Below are 17,071 nucleotides of genomic sequence, written 5' to 3' on the forward strand. Positions count from 1 at the left end.
TATGATGATGTAGAGCTTAAACATACTGTACCGAAAACAAATTCCACCGGCATTGTCGTGTGGCTAAATAAACAATCTATCTATCTATCTAAGATCAAGTAAACTAGAAATGAGATGCAGCTTTGATCTGACGCAAGAAGCAGGTCATTTGTAATTTTAAGAAAATGCAGTTTCTGTGCTATGGTGGGGCCTGAAATTCTTCATACAGATCATTTTTGTGCAAGAAGGTGCTCAATTGTTTTTGACATAACTGGCATATAAATTGCAAGTTCACTAGGATCTAGTTTTGGTTTCTTAATAAGAGGTTTATTAACTGCCAGCTTGAATGGTTTTGGGACGTGACCTAAAGATAACGACGAGTTAATGATATTGAGAAGTGGTTCTTCAGCTACAGGTAACAACTCTTTCAGTAATTTAGTGGGTACAGGATCTAATAAACATATTGTTGGTTTAGATACAGTGATAAGTTTATTTAGCTCTTCCTGTCCTATAGTTGTGAAGCACTGCAGTTTATCTTTTGGTGCGATGGATGAAACCGAAGTATTAAACTCTGTAGAATCTACATTCGTTATTGTATTTCTAATGTTATCTATTTTATCAGTGAAGAAATTCATGAAGTCACTACTATTAAACGTTTATGGAATATTAGAATCAGGTGGCGTCTGGTTATTTGTTAATCTAGCCACTGTGCTAAATAAAAACCTTGGATTGTTTTAGTTATTTTCAATGAGTTTGTGGATATGCTCAGTCCTGGCAGTTTTTAGAGTCTGTCACAATTCTGAACACAATTCTAATTTTCTCCATTTGCGTTCAAGACTACGAGTTACTTTCTTGAGAGAGTGAGTATTACTGTTATACCATGGCACAGTACGTTTTTCTCTAACCCTTTTAAATTTGATGGGGTCAACAGCTTCTAATGTATTAGAGAAAATAGTGCCCATGTTGTCAGTCATTTCGTCTCATTCATGTGTATATTTCACTACAAATAGCAGTTGAGCTTCACATATGGAAACATGTTGAAATGAACTTACTCTTACTGATTTAAAGTTTAAAAACAGGACAGATTTTACAGTATATTGCATTATCATATCATTCAGAGTGAGATTCCTTATAGTTAATTTTTAGCTGGGAAAATATCATGCAACCATGACATTATGTAATCACAAATGTCCTTCTGTCTGCTGAATTCCAAAAACGACCATTATGTTTGGGCTCAGTCTCTGCAGAAGAGCTGGTCGGAGGTCTGGGGGGTCTTTGCCACCAGCAGGTGCAGAGCTGCCTTGACCTCACACCCCTCATTTATGTTTCCTGGCCTTGGAAAATCAGATCCCCTTTGTCTCTTTGACTCTTTTCAATCAGCCTATACACAATGTACAAGCTCTCCAGATAAAATGGAGGGTCATTATGTATGGAAATAAGGCAAAAATGCCTGATGCCTAATACCTTTGTTAATGCTCAGTACTATTGGATTGTGTTTACTGCAACATTATATGTGGCTTTCTTTAAAATAAATAAATCAATATTTCACCTAAATATAGAGATTTTCCATACCTGTTTTTTTTAAAGATAATTTGATTAGACAGCAGGCATAATGCACACAGATATTTAGAAGAAGTCAATACAAATGCACTGCCTAAATAAATAAACAAAGAAATAAATGCCTTTAGTGCGTTGCATTTTGAAGAATGTTTCAATTAATCAAAATCAGTTTTATTGGCAAAAGAATCAGCACTTCTTTTTATTACAACGGACATATAAACTGAAAGAAAAGGAAAAATAAATCACAAATAGGTAGGTTGAACTGTAAGTTCTGTACGATAATTAGGCTAGGTAAAATGTAAAATAATAAAATTAAATTAAGTAAATAATTATATGAGTGACGTAATTTTCTAGCATTTATGGGCACAATTAACTTTTTTTTGTTTGTTTGCCAAGCCCACGCTAGAGTTTTACATTGAAGTCAGTTTTGGATCAATAATAGTAAAATCTCTTCAGTTTAACCATAGACTGTATAAAAACAGGTTTCAACTAAAACACTCGCGATTGTTTGTTTGGAAGAGCACGTGACTCTCCTCTGCGGAAATCATGGCTGCGCCCTGTGCCGCTCAATGCTTTTACAGAACAGGTATGTTTACAGTTTACTTCAGGAACAGTTAGACTTATTTACATTGTAGAGCATAAAGACTCAGACCGTGGCAAACCAGTGACCCAAACGAGACAGCATTCGCTCATATCTAATTCTTAATAATCGCATAACTGCAGTCTTCCGTGAATATCAAGCTATATGAAATCCAAACCTTCCAGCCAAAATAAGAGCTGGTTTTCAAGCTGTGCGTTACTCGGTGACAGGGTCGCTATGTATCAATGTAACGTTAGACAGAGCCGAGCTCAGACAGAATTAACGTTACTTTCAACTTCAAACCCTTTTCACGGATAACGTTACAAACAATAAAACACTTGATAGAAATTTACATAACCATTTGTCTTAATGATTCGACACGAACACACTTCTTTAATGATATTTCACATATTACTGTTTTTATTTACGATCAAATCAAGCATTTGTGAAGAGAATAGATAGATACTAGATATATTAACTTTTGTTTAGACTTCTCCAATTTTGACCATTTGCACTGTGTCCCAATTCGTCTACCTTTTTATGTACTCTATTGTGGAGTTTTGTAGAGGACATGAAGGAGACTGCAGGGAGGCTGGACTCCTGGCACTGTCTTGGAGTTCTTTATTGTTTGCTGGTTTGGCAGAGTCTTTGTGGCTCCAGTAGAAGTAAATAGAGAAAGAAGCATACAACTTTCCCCTCTGCTCAACCACTTTTGTTTCTTTTACATTTAAGTGAATTATAACCCAAAAGTGAAATGTAGAGTCTCCTGACACCGAGTCAGTCCTATTTCAGTAATATAGCTTAATAAATAAGAACAGGCAAATATATTTAGGCCCGCTTCATATTTCAGTTTTTTTTTTAGTTAATTTGACTTAATCATGTTAACACCTTTCTTTCATGGATTTCAAATACTTTTTTTAAAGATTATTTTCAAGGAACATTTTAGGACAAACAGGAGAATCATAATAAACAATACAGTAGATGCACAAAAATTGATACCTAGTTGACATATCAATGGTTATTTATGAACCGAAAATGGTTTAGCTGGTTTAACATTTAATAAACCAATTAGGTAAACTCAAACAAAGATGCATTATAGATTTACTGCATTATTAATTACACTTTTATAATGTTTACATTAAGAAACAATGAAGCTATTTTTTTACACAGCAATAATGCACTCTTAAAAATAAAGATGCTTCACAATGCCATAGAAGAACCTTTTTTTTCTAAATGGTTTCATAAATAATCTTTAACATCTGAAGAAACTTTCTGTGTCACAAAAGCTTCTTTGTGGTGAAAGAAGATTCTCCAGATTATAAAAAGGTAAGAAAGAGATGGTTCTTTAAAGAACCTTTAACTGATTGGTTCTTTGTGGAACCAAAAATGGTTCTTCTATTGCATCAGTGTGAAGAACCTTTTAAGCACTTTTATTTTTAAGAGTGTAATAATGAACCAAATAAAACAACTTTTAAGAGCATACTCTTTTCAGCATACTGTGAGGTGGAGCACACAGATTCCAATCTCATATATTGTTTAGGATAAATAATATATGATCTGGGAATGTTGTCTTTGGGGATATTGAGCAATTAATAATAATGAACTGATATTAAGGTTGACACATGTGATGTACTGCAGTCCTGAAGTAAGGAGTATATATAACAGCTAAAGTACAAGACTAAGTCTAAAGTCGACCACACACATACGCACAAAGGGAATTCAGTTCAGTCCACATCCTTGGCCACATCCTTTGCTCTCTACCACCCAAATTGTTGTCACTACACACAGCCGCTACCCCACCCTGGGTTAACCCATACTGTCTTTATTCTAACCCCCCAGCCACCCCCTCGCTGCTTCTGAGCTACTCCCTTCATCACTGCTATTTTCATCTTTGTAACTTAAGCCCTCTCTTGTGTATAAATGCACTTATTTTGGGGCTTTTGACCACTGTTTTTTTTTTTTTTTTTTTTTTTTTAACAAAAAACTCTGCAGTCCTCGTTGGCTTGAGTTACAACATGGTTGTTGATGTGTGTGGTGGTGGATCTCGGATTATTTTTAATTTGTGGCTCAGATTCAAAATGAAGCATATTATATGAGCATCACTGCATTGTGTAATTGTATGCACTATTTGTTTACAATGTAGCTGTGTTATTCTTATGGGAGAAGGAATGAGTTTTTGGCACATGATTCACAGGGTCTGAGAATAGATGTTTACTTGACAATATCTGATTCAAAAGCCCTGCAGCAGCATGAAACACAGACATTTGAGTTATGCAAGTGTAGTTTAGAATATAATGATGTGTTTTTTTAGGATAACTTATTTAAATGTAAATATTATGTTCCTATACATATTTATAGGGTAATTAATCTAATTCATCAATATGGATTTTATGGATTTATATTAGTGCTACAAAAGAATCTGTTCAAAATTATCCAATTAACTGAACAAGTTCCTTGATGTGACCAAATAACTTAAACATGCCTGACATTGTAATTATGACATACCAACTCATTAATACGAACTTCCCTGCATCAAGGATTTGAATGAACCAGTATTTATAAGTTAAGAAGTCAGAATTATGATGTCAAGTGTGTTAAGGTCACTTTGGTTTGATTTTTTTTTTTTACCTCTGCTTCTACAGCATGATTAATGAAAGAATGTTCATTAAGTGGGTTTTTATTCAGTTTATGGTGCTGTAAAATAAAACACATATTCTATTGTAGTTGTACAAAAATATTGTATTTTGTACATACAACTTTATTATTGAAAATGGAAAAAAATGATTGAATGAATTTAAACAAATTTACAGTCAATATGGATGCTGAATTTTCAGCAGCCAGCCATTACTCCAGTGTCTCACAATCCTCCAGATATCATTATAATATGCCGATTTGCTGTTCAAGAAACATTTGTTATTATTATCATTTTTACTTTTATTATTATCATCAATATTTAAAACGGTTGAATATATTTTTTTCAAGATTCTTTGATGAATAGAAACATCCAAACATTAACTGCAGTTATCTGAAATAAAAAACTTTTGGAATATTATACTTAAATATATAAAAATATATTTTTTAGGTAAGCCATTATAGAAATTAATACTTTTATTTATCGAGGATGCTTAAAATTCATCAAAAGTGATAATAAAGATTTTTATTTCAGATAAATGCTGTTCTATTCATCAAAGAAACCTGAAAAAAAAAATTTATACTCTTATACTTTATATGCTGTTTAAAACATAATAATAAAAAAATGTTTGTTTGTTTTTTTTCAGCAGCAAATCAGAATATTAGAATGATTTCTGAAGGATCATGTGACTAGAGTAACGATGCTAAAAATTCAGCTTTGAAATCGCAGGAATAAATTACATTTTAAAATGTATTCATATAGAAAACTGTTATTTTAAATAGAAATTTTATTGATTGTTACTTTACTTTGGATCAAATAAATGCAGGCTTGGTGAGCAAAAGAGACTTGCTTAAAAACATTAAAAGTCGTACTTTTGACTGGTAGTGAACATTCACCATGTTTTCACTGTCATGTGACCTACAGCATCAGAAATAGCCCTGATGCCAACATGGTGTTAAAACTGAACAAACTTCATACACCTCTGAGAAATCCACTTCGCAGTGCATAATCACATGATTTGTTCATCTCTTTGACTGTGTATAGGTGGTTCAAGGCTGCTACAGAGAGTAGCACAGCTGCCCAGCTGCCATAGAAGCTTATTTGCTGCCCTCCAATACCCACCTCACCGAAGTTTCTTCTGGAAGAAATCAAACAGTTCTCACAGTGTGGTCCGGCCCGCTGTAGTGCGCCCCTCTTATGCTGTACCCAAGGTAATTACAGCCTCAACAAGTGACATTAACAATTTAATGTTGATTACATTAGAAAAAGTATAGATTTTTGAGCTTTATGCATCACAAATGTTCTTTATATATACCGTATTTTCCGGACTATAAGTCACACTTTTTTTCATAGTTTGGCTGGTCCTGCGACTTATAGTCAGGTGCGACTTATTTATCAAAATTAATTTGACATGAACCAAGAGAAAACATTACCGTCTCCAACGGCGAGAGGGCGCTCTGTGCTGCTCCGTGCTCCTGTAGCCTACTACTGAAAACATAGAGCGCCCTCTCGCGGCTGTAGATTGTAATGTTTTCTCTTGGTCTTTGGTTCTAAATAAATGCGATTTATAGTCCAGTTTTTTTCCTCATCATGATGTATTTTTGGACTGATGCGACTTATACTCCGGTGCGACTTATATTCCGAAAAATACAGTACTCTCTTCTCTCAGCACATCCAGAAGCCGGACTATGTGTCATCCAGCAAGGTGCCTGAGTGGCCAGATTACATCGAGATTAAAGATGAGGAGCAGATCCAGGGATTGAAACGAGCTTGTCAACTAGCCAGACACATACTGCTCCTGGCAGGAAAGAGCTTGAAGGTACAGTATACTCTACACTTACCTGAAATTTGAGAACGTAACGGTGAATAAACTTGTGACACATCCTTGAATTGTTTTTTGCAGACGCTGTCACTATATTGTTTGTTTTCTAGGTTGGTATGACGACAGATGAAATAGACTTTATAGTCCATCGGGAAGCCGTTCGTCACAATGCCTACCCGTCTCCTTTACATTACGGGGGCTTTCCGAAGTCAGTCTGTACCTCTGTTAACAATGTAGTATGCCATGGCATTCCAGACAGGTAACTCAGTGCTATCAAACACAAGTGCTTTGTTATGACTGCATGTCTATACTTTTGTTTGTTAGTATATGTGTCAATGGCATGAAACAGTCCAACATCCTGCAGAGTTTAGCTCCAACCTGCTCCAACACACATGCCTAGATGTTTCCAGCAGATATTGTCTTATTACTGGTAGATACCAACCTCTGTGGTTACCACTTGAGAGAGCGAGAAAGCATGCTGAATTTCTGTCATTGTGTGACAGTCAATCACTTGTTTCAGATTCCATGGAAATGAATGAGAAGTGTCTTACCTGATTCCTACCTCTTTCAAAATTGTCTGTGACTTCTCTCATAAAACAGTTTTTTCTCAAAATATTTTCCACCGCAAAATAAATGTTTAATGGCAAACAGGTTGAAGATTAGTGGACCGGTTGTCGGTTCATTAATTGATAAGCTGCTTTCTCAAAAAAGCATATCGTTCAGCGTATTGAAGCCTCTCCATTGACATCCATTCTTTTAGTGTGCTGCTGCATTACACAATTTTCTGTTAACTTTAGAGACTTGATTTAAGTCTGCTATGTTTCTACAACTTAAGACCTTGGTTAATTAGAATAGGTGTGTTTAGGGTTGGAGCTAAACTTTTCAGGATATTTGCCGTCTAGTAGCAGGATTGTAATGTACTCTTTGTATTTGTGCTGTATTCATTGTTTAAAAACTTTTATACCATTTTCAAGAAAGGTCCGAATTCATTGACTCAAAAAGTCAAAAGGGTTAACCAAGTAGACATAATAACATATTTAGCTTGAATAGATGTGAGTTATTGTAATAAATAAATATATTTGTCAAGATGAAAATATAATCTTTAATTTATAACTTATCACAACATCATGGTTTTTTTCTGGATGTTTTAGTTGCACCACATGATTTTAATGGTTGCACCTCATGACTACAATTTTTTTTTTCTTCAAATATTAAAGATTTTAAACAAGAAAATACCAGCTACTTAATTTTTCAAAATTTAAATTGTATTCTGCTCTATTGAGGCTTCTTTTCTTATAGAGTCAGAACACTGCATTTCATACTTTATGCACCCCAAAATATATAGAGGTTAATTTTAATTCAAAAGTTAAAAGCATGTATGTATGAATTGCATTTTTATTTTTTGTGTTTATGTCTTTTTAAAACCTTACATGCTGTCAGTATTGTATTTTGTTTTCTAGTCGGCCATTGCAGGATGGAGATATCATCAATATAGATGTCACAGTGAGTCCTCTGTTTAAATTCTAAGCTAATAAATTGCTGGCTTTTTATTATTTTCATTTATTCTAAGAAAATAAAAACTTTGCTATGTATAATGTGTTAGACTAACTGGGACAACACACATATTGTTACTCTTCTGTTGTTTTGATACCCTCATTTGTAGGTCACTTTGGATAAAAGCGTCTGCTAAATCATAAAATGTGAATGTAAATAGTGGATGCTATATGTGTTCTGTAGGTTTATTTAGAAGGTTACCACGGAGACACCTCAGAAACATTTCTGATTGGCTCAGTGAATGAACAGGGCAGAAAGTTAGTGGATGTGGCTCGACGGTGCAGAGATCAGGCCATCGCCGCCTGTGGACCAGGTCAACCTCTGTGCATCATTGGCAACACTATCAGGTGTGTGTTCATTCCTACCATCATCCCAGATTGCATCACAGGCTGAATTCCTGACAGCATCTTGCACCTTCAAGGGTGATGTCTGTGGGAAATGTTCTTTTATTCATTGCGTTTTCCAACTTGCTCTTGTTAAAAATAGCACAACTAACCCCTAAACCTCTTGTGTGCAAAAGTCGAAAAAAGACTGCAATCTTGCCTCGTCAGTCCTTATTTGATAGTGTAGAGTCTGAAGAAGGACTGCACAGAGTTAATGTATTTCTCAGTGAGCTCCGAGCAAGCAATTACCCAGAGTGCAATGGGTTTTTTTCCTGCAATGGGGTGTAAATTACAGGTTAGTTTGTCTTGTTGGATGTGTGCATGTGTGCAAGTATCCGTGTGTGTGTGTGTGTGTGAGGGGGAGAGAGAGAGCGATGTAAATTACAGGCTTGCTCCTGCTGTCTTTGAGAATCGTAGACTCTGCCAGGGTGGATTCAGCTCCCCACAGAGACACCAAAAGATCTGCAGGAGCCTTTTCACAGAGAGAGGACATACTCAATCACTCACACACAGTACAGAAACATCTTTAACAACATCCTATTGAACTTCCACTTCTAATACAAAGAGTTAAATGTGCACAAAATCAATTGTGAAGATGCTGAAATGGGTTCAAGGTCAAAACGTGTAGCTAAAAAAGTGTGAATATTAGATTTTTACTTTCATGATATAAATGTGTATTTTACTTGTGTCTTTAAAATAATTCAATTAAGTGATTAAATAAGCTTTTTGTGCATTTTGTGCAGTGTAGCAATAGAATTTTCTTTGTGTCTGAGGAAGCAATGCTTTTGTTTCTCTCTCTCTCTCTCTCTCTCTCTCTTTCTCTCTCCCTGCGTAGGATTCTGGGCTTCTGCAGGGACATACACTGTTATTATATACACACAGAGGGAACAATTACCTCTCCTCAGGAAAAGCACTTAGACCTCTCTTTCACTCCTTCTCTCCATCTCTTGCTTTTATTTTTATTTTTTTATCATGCTGGCACCCTAGCATCCTCTCTGCTGCTCTCTCTTTGCAATTCTTTGTCTTTGTCTTTTATTATTTCTCTTTCATCTTTTTCTTTTTGTCTGTTGTACACCTTTGTCCTCTACCTTTTCCCTCCGGGAATACAAAAAACAACTATGCGAGAACATTTCAAGCATGCCTTATTCACAGTGAAAATGTTTTTTATACATGTAGGCAACATGGTTAAATTTGACATCTCATAGGCAATGCCCTAATTGGGTGTAGGCTTGTGGGTAAAACATAAAATTTTATTTCACACTTCTAATCATTTATCAGAGGAAAGTATACAAGCAAATTATCATACATCAACCACAATAAACCTGTCCTAAACATAAATTTGAGTATTTCTGTTTTCTTTCTGAATTACAGCAAAGTAGCAAATTCAAATGGATTCTGTGTGTGTCCATATTTTATCGGTCATGGGATCGGAACATATTTCCATGGTTATCCAGAGATATGGCATCATGGTGAGTCTATAGATCATTATTTGATGTATTATTAATTTATTTCACTTAATATTGTATCTCAGTTAGCCGTGGTTGACTAATAATTTATACTTCACTCAACTATGAAAGTTCTGCATTATTTACTCCTTTTTTTATTTTTTTATGTAAAAAAAACCTGTATAACTGAATTTCTTCTGTGGAACAAAAAAGAAGACATTTAGAAAAATGTCACAGGGGTTTTGTTGTTGTTTTTGTTTGTCATTACAATGAAAATAAATAATCTAATTTCATTGTCATTACAAAGAAAGTCAAATATCTTATATAGTTTGGACTAATATCTTCTTTAGTGCAGGTTTAGATTAATATGAAGGTAAATTGTCATAATTTTTAGTTAGGGGTGAATTAACATTAATTTATTTGAATTTTTATGAATACATATATTTATGAATACAGTTCATTAATGTGATCATCTGTTATGTTTTACTATTAATTAGAGACCAGGGTCCAATGGTGGTTCATGCTTCCTTTCTCTTTTACAGCCAATGACAATGACCTACAGATGGAAGAGGGCATGTCCTTCACTATAGGTCTGTATCATTGTTTTAGATGACCGACCGATTGAATGTTATTAAGAACATAAGCGGACGCATGAATTTGTACGCTTTCAGGAAGTTAAACTCTCCGTCCATTTTTCCAGAACCCATTCTTATGGAAGGATCCTCAGAATTCAAGATCCTGAAGGACAAGTGGACTGCTGTATCTGTCGATGACAAAAGGTGCATGTTGTGTTCAGTTTCTCCTCCCACACTTCTAATGAGAGCCCAGTGCAGCCAGTTAAATGTAGCCTATATTAATTATATCGTTCATTACTTCAAGCAAGAATAAGTGGCCAATTTCTATTGAGATTCTTCAAGAATTTTATTTCGATTGGCTGTTGACATTTAACTTTGAAAGACTAAGTACCCTCAGAATTTGAAGCACATACAGAGATAAGTGCTCTGGGATAAACTTTCCTTTAACTGCATATATTTCACTGGAGAGCTCTTCAGTGTTAATTGCGAATGAGCTGATTGCCCTGTTGGCAGGTGAGAGCAGAGAGTTATATTTGGTCAGTGGTTGATTAGAGCTCTGATTTTTAAGGTTGACTGGAATATGCAATATAAGAAAATGGATAAATGGATTCCTTATTTTAATTCTACTTCCAATGCAGTTGTTCTCAACTGTTTGACTCCAAGGCCCTGGAAAAGGAAAAACTGATTTAAAAAAATAATAATAATCATTTTTACCTGACAAAATACTTTAGAGCTTGGTATAACTAGATAATTCGTCACCTTGGAATTATAAGGTTCTATCTGACATTGTTTTGTCAAAATTGAGTTATTCACATATTCATATTCTGTGACATTTACATGATGTGATGTTTCTTTTTTAAAGTTATTATTGTATATACATATATAAAAATGCTAAAGATGTAAGATCTTTTTATTATTATTAATTTTTCTGAAATTCTCCAGGTATAGAAATCACACATTTATATCTTTTAGTTGTTAATACTTGTTTCGTCTTATTTTAAACTACTTTGTCATCTTGCGGCACCCATAAAAATTTGCTGAGGCCCTTGTAGGCCCCGGTTGAAAACCACTGATTTTAGATAAATGACTAAATCTCAGCATGTTCACCTGTGTGTTTGTGTTTTCTTGTGTGTTAATACTCAGATCGGCCCAGTTTGAACACACGGTTGTAATCACCAGCGATGGTGTAGAGATTCTGACAAAACTACCAGATGAAGATTGACCAGACAAGAATTATGGGACATCTTGAAGTGTGACCTGTGAGATGGATCTGCGTTTTTAAAATAACAGAATCTGTTATTTAAATAAACGTTTCTTAACATTTAGCCAGTGTTTCATCTTATTTTGTCAGCCTGACCAAATGGCTTCCTGAAACAGCTGTGCAGCTCCAGCCCTATTAATAGGGATAATTGTTTAATGCATGTAGATTATTATGTAATGAGTTTCAAAAATCTCTTCACTATTCCAAACTCTTTGGTTTCTGATGTCATCTCTGACTGAGCTCATTGAAAGCACAGGGAATGAAATGTCATTACGTCTTATTATTATGGCGGGGTTTCTCCGTACATCATAATATTACTCCGCAGTAATGTAGTTAGCGCTGTGCATCTCTCGAGAGGTGATTATATTTATGGGCCATGGGTTTCCGTATGAGCCATGTGTAGCGTATCAAGAAAACCCTATAATCATATCTGTTTCCCGGCGTCATTGGCAAACTGCTTATGCTGTCTGACATTTGACAGAGTTTGAATTCTGCTGTCTGAAATGCGCATGTAGCCTATTTGGAATAGCATTATGTTCATAGCTTTCAGTCTTACAATTGACGTTTTGAAGTGAGTGGATGAAAAAAAAAAAGTCTGATTTTGCAAATATTAAATCACTAAAAACACACACTGAATGAAATAGCCTACGTCAAATGAGTGATCAGAAAGTGCACTTACATGAGCACGAGCTCTCTCCACAAACCGGCTTCAGTTCTGCATCTGTTTAATGGCTGTGCCTCTGAGATGTGTACAATTAAAGTTAATTACACTGTGACCCTTACTAGTTAATCCGTAGCTTTCGGTGGCTGCCATCTGGAAAGTTTCCTTCTGCTTTTGCTCGAAACAGTCCGTAAGCTCTAGCTATATTTAGACTAAAGAAACGCGCACAAATTCACGTTTGTATGTTTGTTTGTTTTTAACTAAGAATCGAAAGCCTATTGAAAAGAACGTATAAAGCAAATGATGCGTAGGCTGTACACGACACCACATAACATTTAACCGCACATTGTTTATTTTATTATTTTTAATCCTAAAGAACTAAAGTCCTTAGATTATGAAGATGATGGACTATGTAAATACCAATGAATTGTGTCTATACATTATTATCATTAAGCCCAAAAGGAATAGTTTATACAATATGAATATTATTATTAAGCATATAATCTGTTTGGGCCTATTTAATAGGTCTAGTTTATGTGATTTGTTTGCAATTTCTGACCGCACGGTGACTGTCTTTCTAAGCTGTGCTCATTAAATCGAAACATAATTGCAGCCATTCGGTTTTTGTGCATCCTCACGCATTTTCATCTGTCTGTCGCAATTACGAGCAATTTCTGGCTCGTCGGGAATCTTTTCAGTCGGACAAAAGAAAAAGGCTTAGGCAGGGAATCAATAGGCGTTTTTCTCATTTAGGCTATAGCGCTGAACCGTTTGCAGGTGCTGGATTCTGTCATGAAGGATGTTCCTGGTCATTATATTGACTTGAAACTAATTGATTTTAAACTTAAAATCTCGCATTTTCGCTCACTTTTCGTTGCATCTTTCCATATTTATTTTGCGTTTTTTTTTTCGGCTGCGACATTTCGTGATCTGTTCCTATATGAAGTGGCTATAGGCTAGTTTTTTATTGTGTTGTTTCTTTTCATTTGGGCTTTGGTTTGGCTGCGTGAATGCTCGAGCATTTGTTCTCTCCCTAATCGTACAATGCATCTGTCGTCATAGCAAAGAAAGAAAGAGAGAGAGAGAAAAATATTCACGAGATCCAGTAAATATTGGTTATGCAGGTTAACTTTTGACAGGACAGTCCACCTCTGCGCAGAAACTTTTTTTCTGCAGTAGCCTAAGCTATTCCCGAAATTTACCCAAGAACTATTTTCAAGGAAAAACGTTTCAGGGGCTGTTGTTACTAATCGTTTATCTTATATGATTTGTTTCTTTTGAGGTTTATTCGAGCTTCCGCGGTTTTTCTAAATTGTGGTTGGGGCCCGGATCCTTTGATTCTTATTGAAAAAGACGTCTATTTTTATTCTGAGTTTGGGAATCTGATTCTCAAACCCACCAGGTCACCGTGGCATATCTTTGCAGGTACAGCAAATGCTACTATGATTGTAGCACATTTTACCTTTCTGCTTCATTCCTTACATCAACATTCCCAGCTGGCAGTAATTGAAATGCCGGGGCTTATTTGCAACCGCACCACCACGAGCCCAAATGACTGCTTCCGTTTGGAATCAAAGCTACTTCTGCATGAAGCAGAGCAGAGGGTCTCTCTAATATATAGGCTATAGAATAGAAAAGAAATGATACATTTTGCAGTTTAATCTGCAATAATATTTTGTAGTGAACTGGCATTAACCTACTATTGATTCTGTTATGATGCTGTTTTTTTTTATTTTTATTTGCTGCTCTTTGTTTGTTTGTTCGGCCAGGCTGAATGATTTGATATATTTTGTTCCTTTCTCCCCTTTTAATATTGCCTACAATTGAATATGTTAAGGTAGAACAATTGTTTTATTGTTTATTTTAGCGATTATTAATCATTCAAGAAATGTATACAAAAATATTCACACGATTTGAGGGCCTAATAAAGCAAATGTGCAATCCATGTGTAATATGGATTTGCCTTAATTACAGTTAGGTAAAGCAACTTTTAATCCCAGTTATACAATGACAAATAAACATACATGGACTAGATTACAGGTGCTGTATAATATGAAACATGAGCAAAAGCCTCATATTAATTTGTAAAATTGGTGCAAGTGATATTTTGCCCTTATGGGTCTCCCACCTATTCCACTAAATATTTTAGTTCCAGAAATTTTGTCCTTGACCCTGTAAAGACCTGAGGCAATTAAGCTATGAGAAACTGCGTGTCCCCGTGCAAGAATAGCTCAAGGCTGTGCTGGAGCTGGAAGCGAGGACTCGAGGAGAATGTTTCCAGGGCGGTCTGCTTGAGGCGGTTTTATGTATTTTTTCTCTGGTTGAGTGGCGTTCATAAAACGTCTGGAAGAGGAGCGAGCTGACTCCAGAGAGTCTGGAGTGGGAAGAGCCCTCGCCGCACGCGGAACGCCCTCGCATCTCCTTCTGCGCATGCCAAGACGCGTCCGAGTGCCAGGCGTCCCCCTCATGCCCTGAGGTGCAGGATACCTCCTCACCAACAACATTTACAAAGGATTAAATAGGATCGGATTCGTTCTACCGAATAATCACACATGCATTACGTGTGCAAAAGAAACGGAGATATGCACAGGAAAAGTCTGCATGGGTATACAGGCTTAGATGAAAAACCAAAAACAACTTGAAACGACAATCAAAGAACCAAACGTTAAACTCATAGTAAAACGCACATTTAATTATGACTGCAGGTTATAAGCATTTTAACATTTTTTTTGTTTACACTAAATCTAATATATTCTGTACAAAACGTAAAAAGCTACCCGTTTGTTCTTAGAATGTGAAATAAACATCTGATTCCCCCTTTCATTTTGACTATAACGAAAACAAATAAATAAATAGAAAAATAATTTAATGTGCATTGCCTGCGCGCATTAGTGGCGCCAAAGAAATCCACGGCAAACATCTTTAGCAAACCCAGCCTGAAAATAGATTTTAGAGTTAATGTTTTCCTAAGACACAAGTCCAGTGACAGAATAGGCCTATATCCTCCTACAACAGGTGTATTCGGCCATTTGAGTCTCTGTTAGAATATGGTCCCAGCACTCATGGCAGAGCTGTGATGGGGCTGTATTAAGGTACTGGGCTGTAGATGTGTGACCGTATTCGTGGATGAGTACCATGAATAGTTTGTCAAAAACGATGGTGCGGTGGGGTTTGGTGGCCCGGTGGGCTGCTCTGAAATGGTGTCCCCGTCGCTCGGTGTCTGGTTCGGTGGGAAATCCCAACCTGCCTGTGGTGGAGGACTGCTAGAGGGAGAGTCACCGGCGGCAACCTGCTGGTCTGGCGGAATCTCGCCGTTTTTCCACAACTTTTTGAATTTTGAGCGTCGGTTCTGAAACCATATCTTTACCTGTGGCGCAAAACAAAGCGCGTCTAAGTTAAACATGAAACAACACAACTCTGCGTTAAAATAAATAAAACCACAGCTTTAAACTTAAAGACACAGCCTACGGTAAAAGAGCCGCGTTTGACCTGGGTCTGTGTGAGGCCCAAAGACGCCGCCAGCTCGGCGCGTTCTGGGAGCGCGAGGTACTGGGTCTTCTGGAATCGGCGCTGGAGAGCCGCCAGCTGGAAACTGGAGTAGATGGTTCGCGGTTTCCGGACTTTCTTTGGCTTTCCATTCACCATACGCACCTCTGGCTCACTCTCTTCTTTCTCTATCAAAATTAACCACAAAAGTTGTCATTGTAAAATATAACAAACCGACCATAGGCAACAGGAAACGACGTTTGGGAATACTGGGGGGGTCTTACCTGGTTCGGTTGGAGTTGGTGAAGAACTGGGTCCATACGTTCCATAAGCGCCATAGGACGAAGCGTAGCCTAAATCGTAAGCCTTTGGGCTGTAGTGAACATTACCCACTGTACCAGGATGATAGGAATAAGATGCCAGTTGTGCGTACGCTGTCCCCGCACAGTGACCCGTCTGTGAACTGCTGTAGAAGCTGCTGTCTGTCACACTGGACACCGGCAATGTTGGGGAATCCTGCGACTTGTGAACGGTACTGAAGCTGCTCGAGGTAATATGGTTTGAATGCATATCCGAGCCAAGGCTATCCAGAACAGCGGTCATTTTGCGAGAAAAAAAAAAACAGTGAATTGAATTTACTTCTACCGTGACCACTTAAAACAGCCTATTCAGAATCTGCACCTCTAACAAATAACCGGTGATACAAAAATCACACAACTTCTGGAGGTAGTTTGATTCGCCTTAAGTTACATATCCATAGTTGATAGAGGGTTTGAGCTCCGCGGCGGTCTCTGGCTTGGAGATGCTGACGGGCGGGCCATATACTGGGCGTCATGTGCTAAAGAGAACCAATCGGTTAGCAGGCAGTCCTGGGAAGTCCTGCCAGCTGAAGGAAGACCTCTGACAGGTCGAAATAACAAAATATCTCGCAGCCTTGGTCTTAAGGGATTTAGCCGTTCTTTACAAAGGGTTGAAAAATATAGCCATTCACTTTATATATTAAAATAGCAGAATTTGAAAAAGAATTTAGATTTAGATTAATTATTAGACACAGGACTATTTTTTTTCCCGATGGAAAATAGCCAGAGAGAATGAAATAGGCCTATATTATATAAAGGAGCATTGTTTGTGTG

The 17,071-nt window shown here is 36.7% G+C and overlaps 2 protein-coding genes across 2 annotated transcripts; one reads left to right on the plus strand and one right to left on the minus strand.

Annotated features, from left to right (window-relative positions):
* Nucleotides 1–2,048: 2,048 nt before the first annotated feature.
* metap1d (methionyl aminopeptidase type 1D (mitochondrial)) lies at nt 2,049–11,855 on the plus strand. Its single transcript, XM_059554172.1, has 10 exons — nt 2,049–2,125; nt 5,796–5,962; nt 6,421–6,570; nt 6,684–6,832; nt 8,034–8,076; nt 8,311–8,474; nt 9,882–9,979; nt 10,498–10,545; nt 10,656–10,734; nt 11,674–11,855. The coding sequence occupies exons 1-10, from the start codon at nt 2,086–2,088 to the stop codon at nt 11,750–11,752; spliced, it is 1,017 nt and encodes a 338-aa protein (XP_059410155.1). The 5' UTR covers nt 2,049–2,085; the 3' UTR covers nt 11,753–11,855.
* Nucleotides 11,856–14,325: 2,470 nt separating this feature from the next.
* On the minus strand, nt 14,326–16,741 carry dlx2b (distal-less homeobox 2b). Its single transcript, XM_059554173.1, has 3 exons — nt 16,223–16,741; nt 15,942–16,126; nt 14,326–15,819 (listed from the first exon to the last, which is right to left on the minus strand). The coding sequence occupies exons 1-3, from the start codon at nt 16,539–16,541 to the stop codon at nt 15,493–15,495; spliced, it is 831 nt and encodes a 276-aa protein (XP_059410156.1). The 5' UTR covers nt 16,542–16,741; the 3' UTR covers nt 14,326–15,492.
* Nucleotides 16,742–17,071: the final 330 nt, after the last annotated feature.

The sequence above is a fragment of the Carassius carassius genome, chromosome 7, assembly GCF_963082965.1.
Source record: "Carassius carassius chromosome 7, fCarCar2.1, whole genome shotgun sequence".
In the NCBI taxonomy this organism is placed as follows: domain Eukaryota; kingdom Metazoa; phylum Chordata; class Actinopteri; order Cypriniformes; family Cyprinidae; genus Carassius; species Carassius carassius.

What these genes read in the sequence shown, in the direction of transcription:
- metap1d (XM_059554172.1), top strand. Translation starts at nt 2,086, where the DNA reads ATGGCTGCGCCCTGTGCCGCTCAATGCTTTTACAGAACAG. An exon ending in TCAATGCTTTTACAGAACAG is followed by an intron (nt 2,126 to 5,795) that starts GTATGTTTACAG and finishes GACTGTGTATAG; the next exon opens with GTGGTTCAAGGCTGCTACAG. An exon ending in ATCATTGGCAACACTATCAG is followed by an intron (nt 8,475 to 9,881) that starts GTGTGTGTTCAT and finishes TCTGAATTACAG; the next exon opens with CAAAGTAGCAAATTCAAATG.
- dlx2b (XM_059554173.1), bottom strand. Translation starts at nt 16,541, where the DNA reads ATGACCGCTGTTCTGGATAGCCTTGGCTCGGATATGCATTCAAACCAT. An exon ending in ACCAACTCCAACCGAACCAG is followed by an intron (nt 16,127 to 16,222) that starts GTAAGACCCCCC and finishes TAATTTTGATAG; the next exon opens with AGAAAGAAGAGAGTGAGCCA. An exon ending in TGGGCCTCACACAGACCCAG is followed by an intron (nt 15,820 to 15,941) that starts GTCAAACGCGGC and finishes TTTGCGCCACAG; the next exon opens with GTAAAGATATGGTTTCAGAA.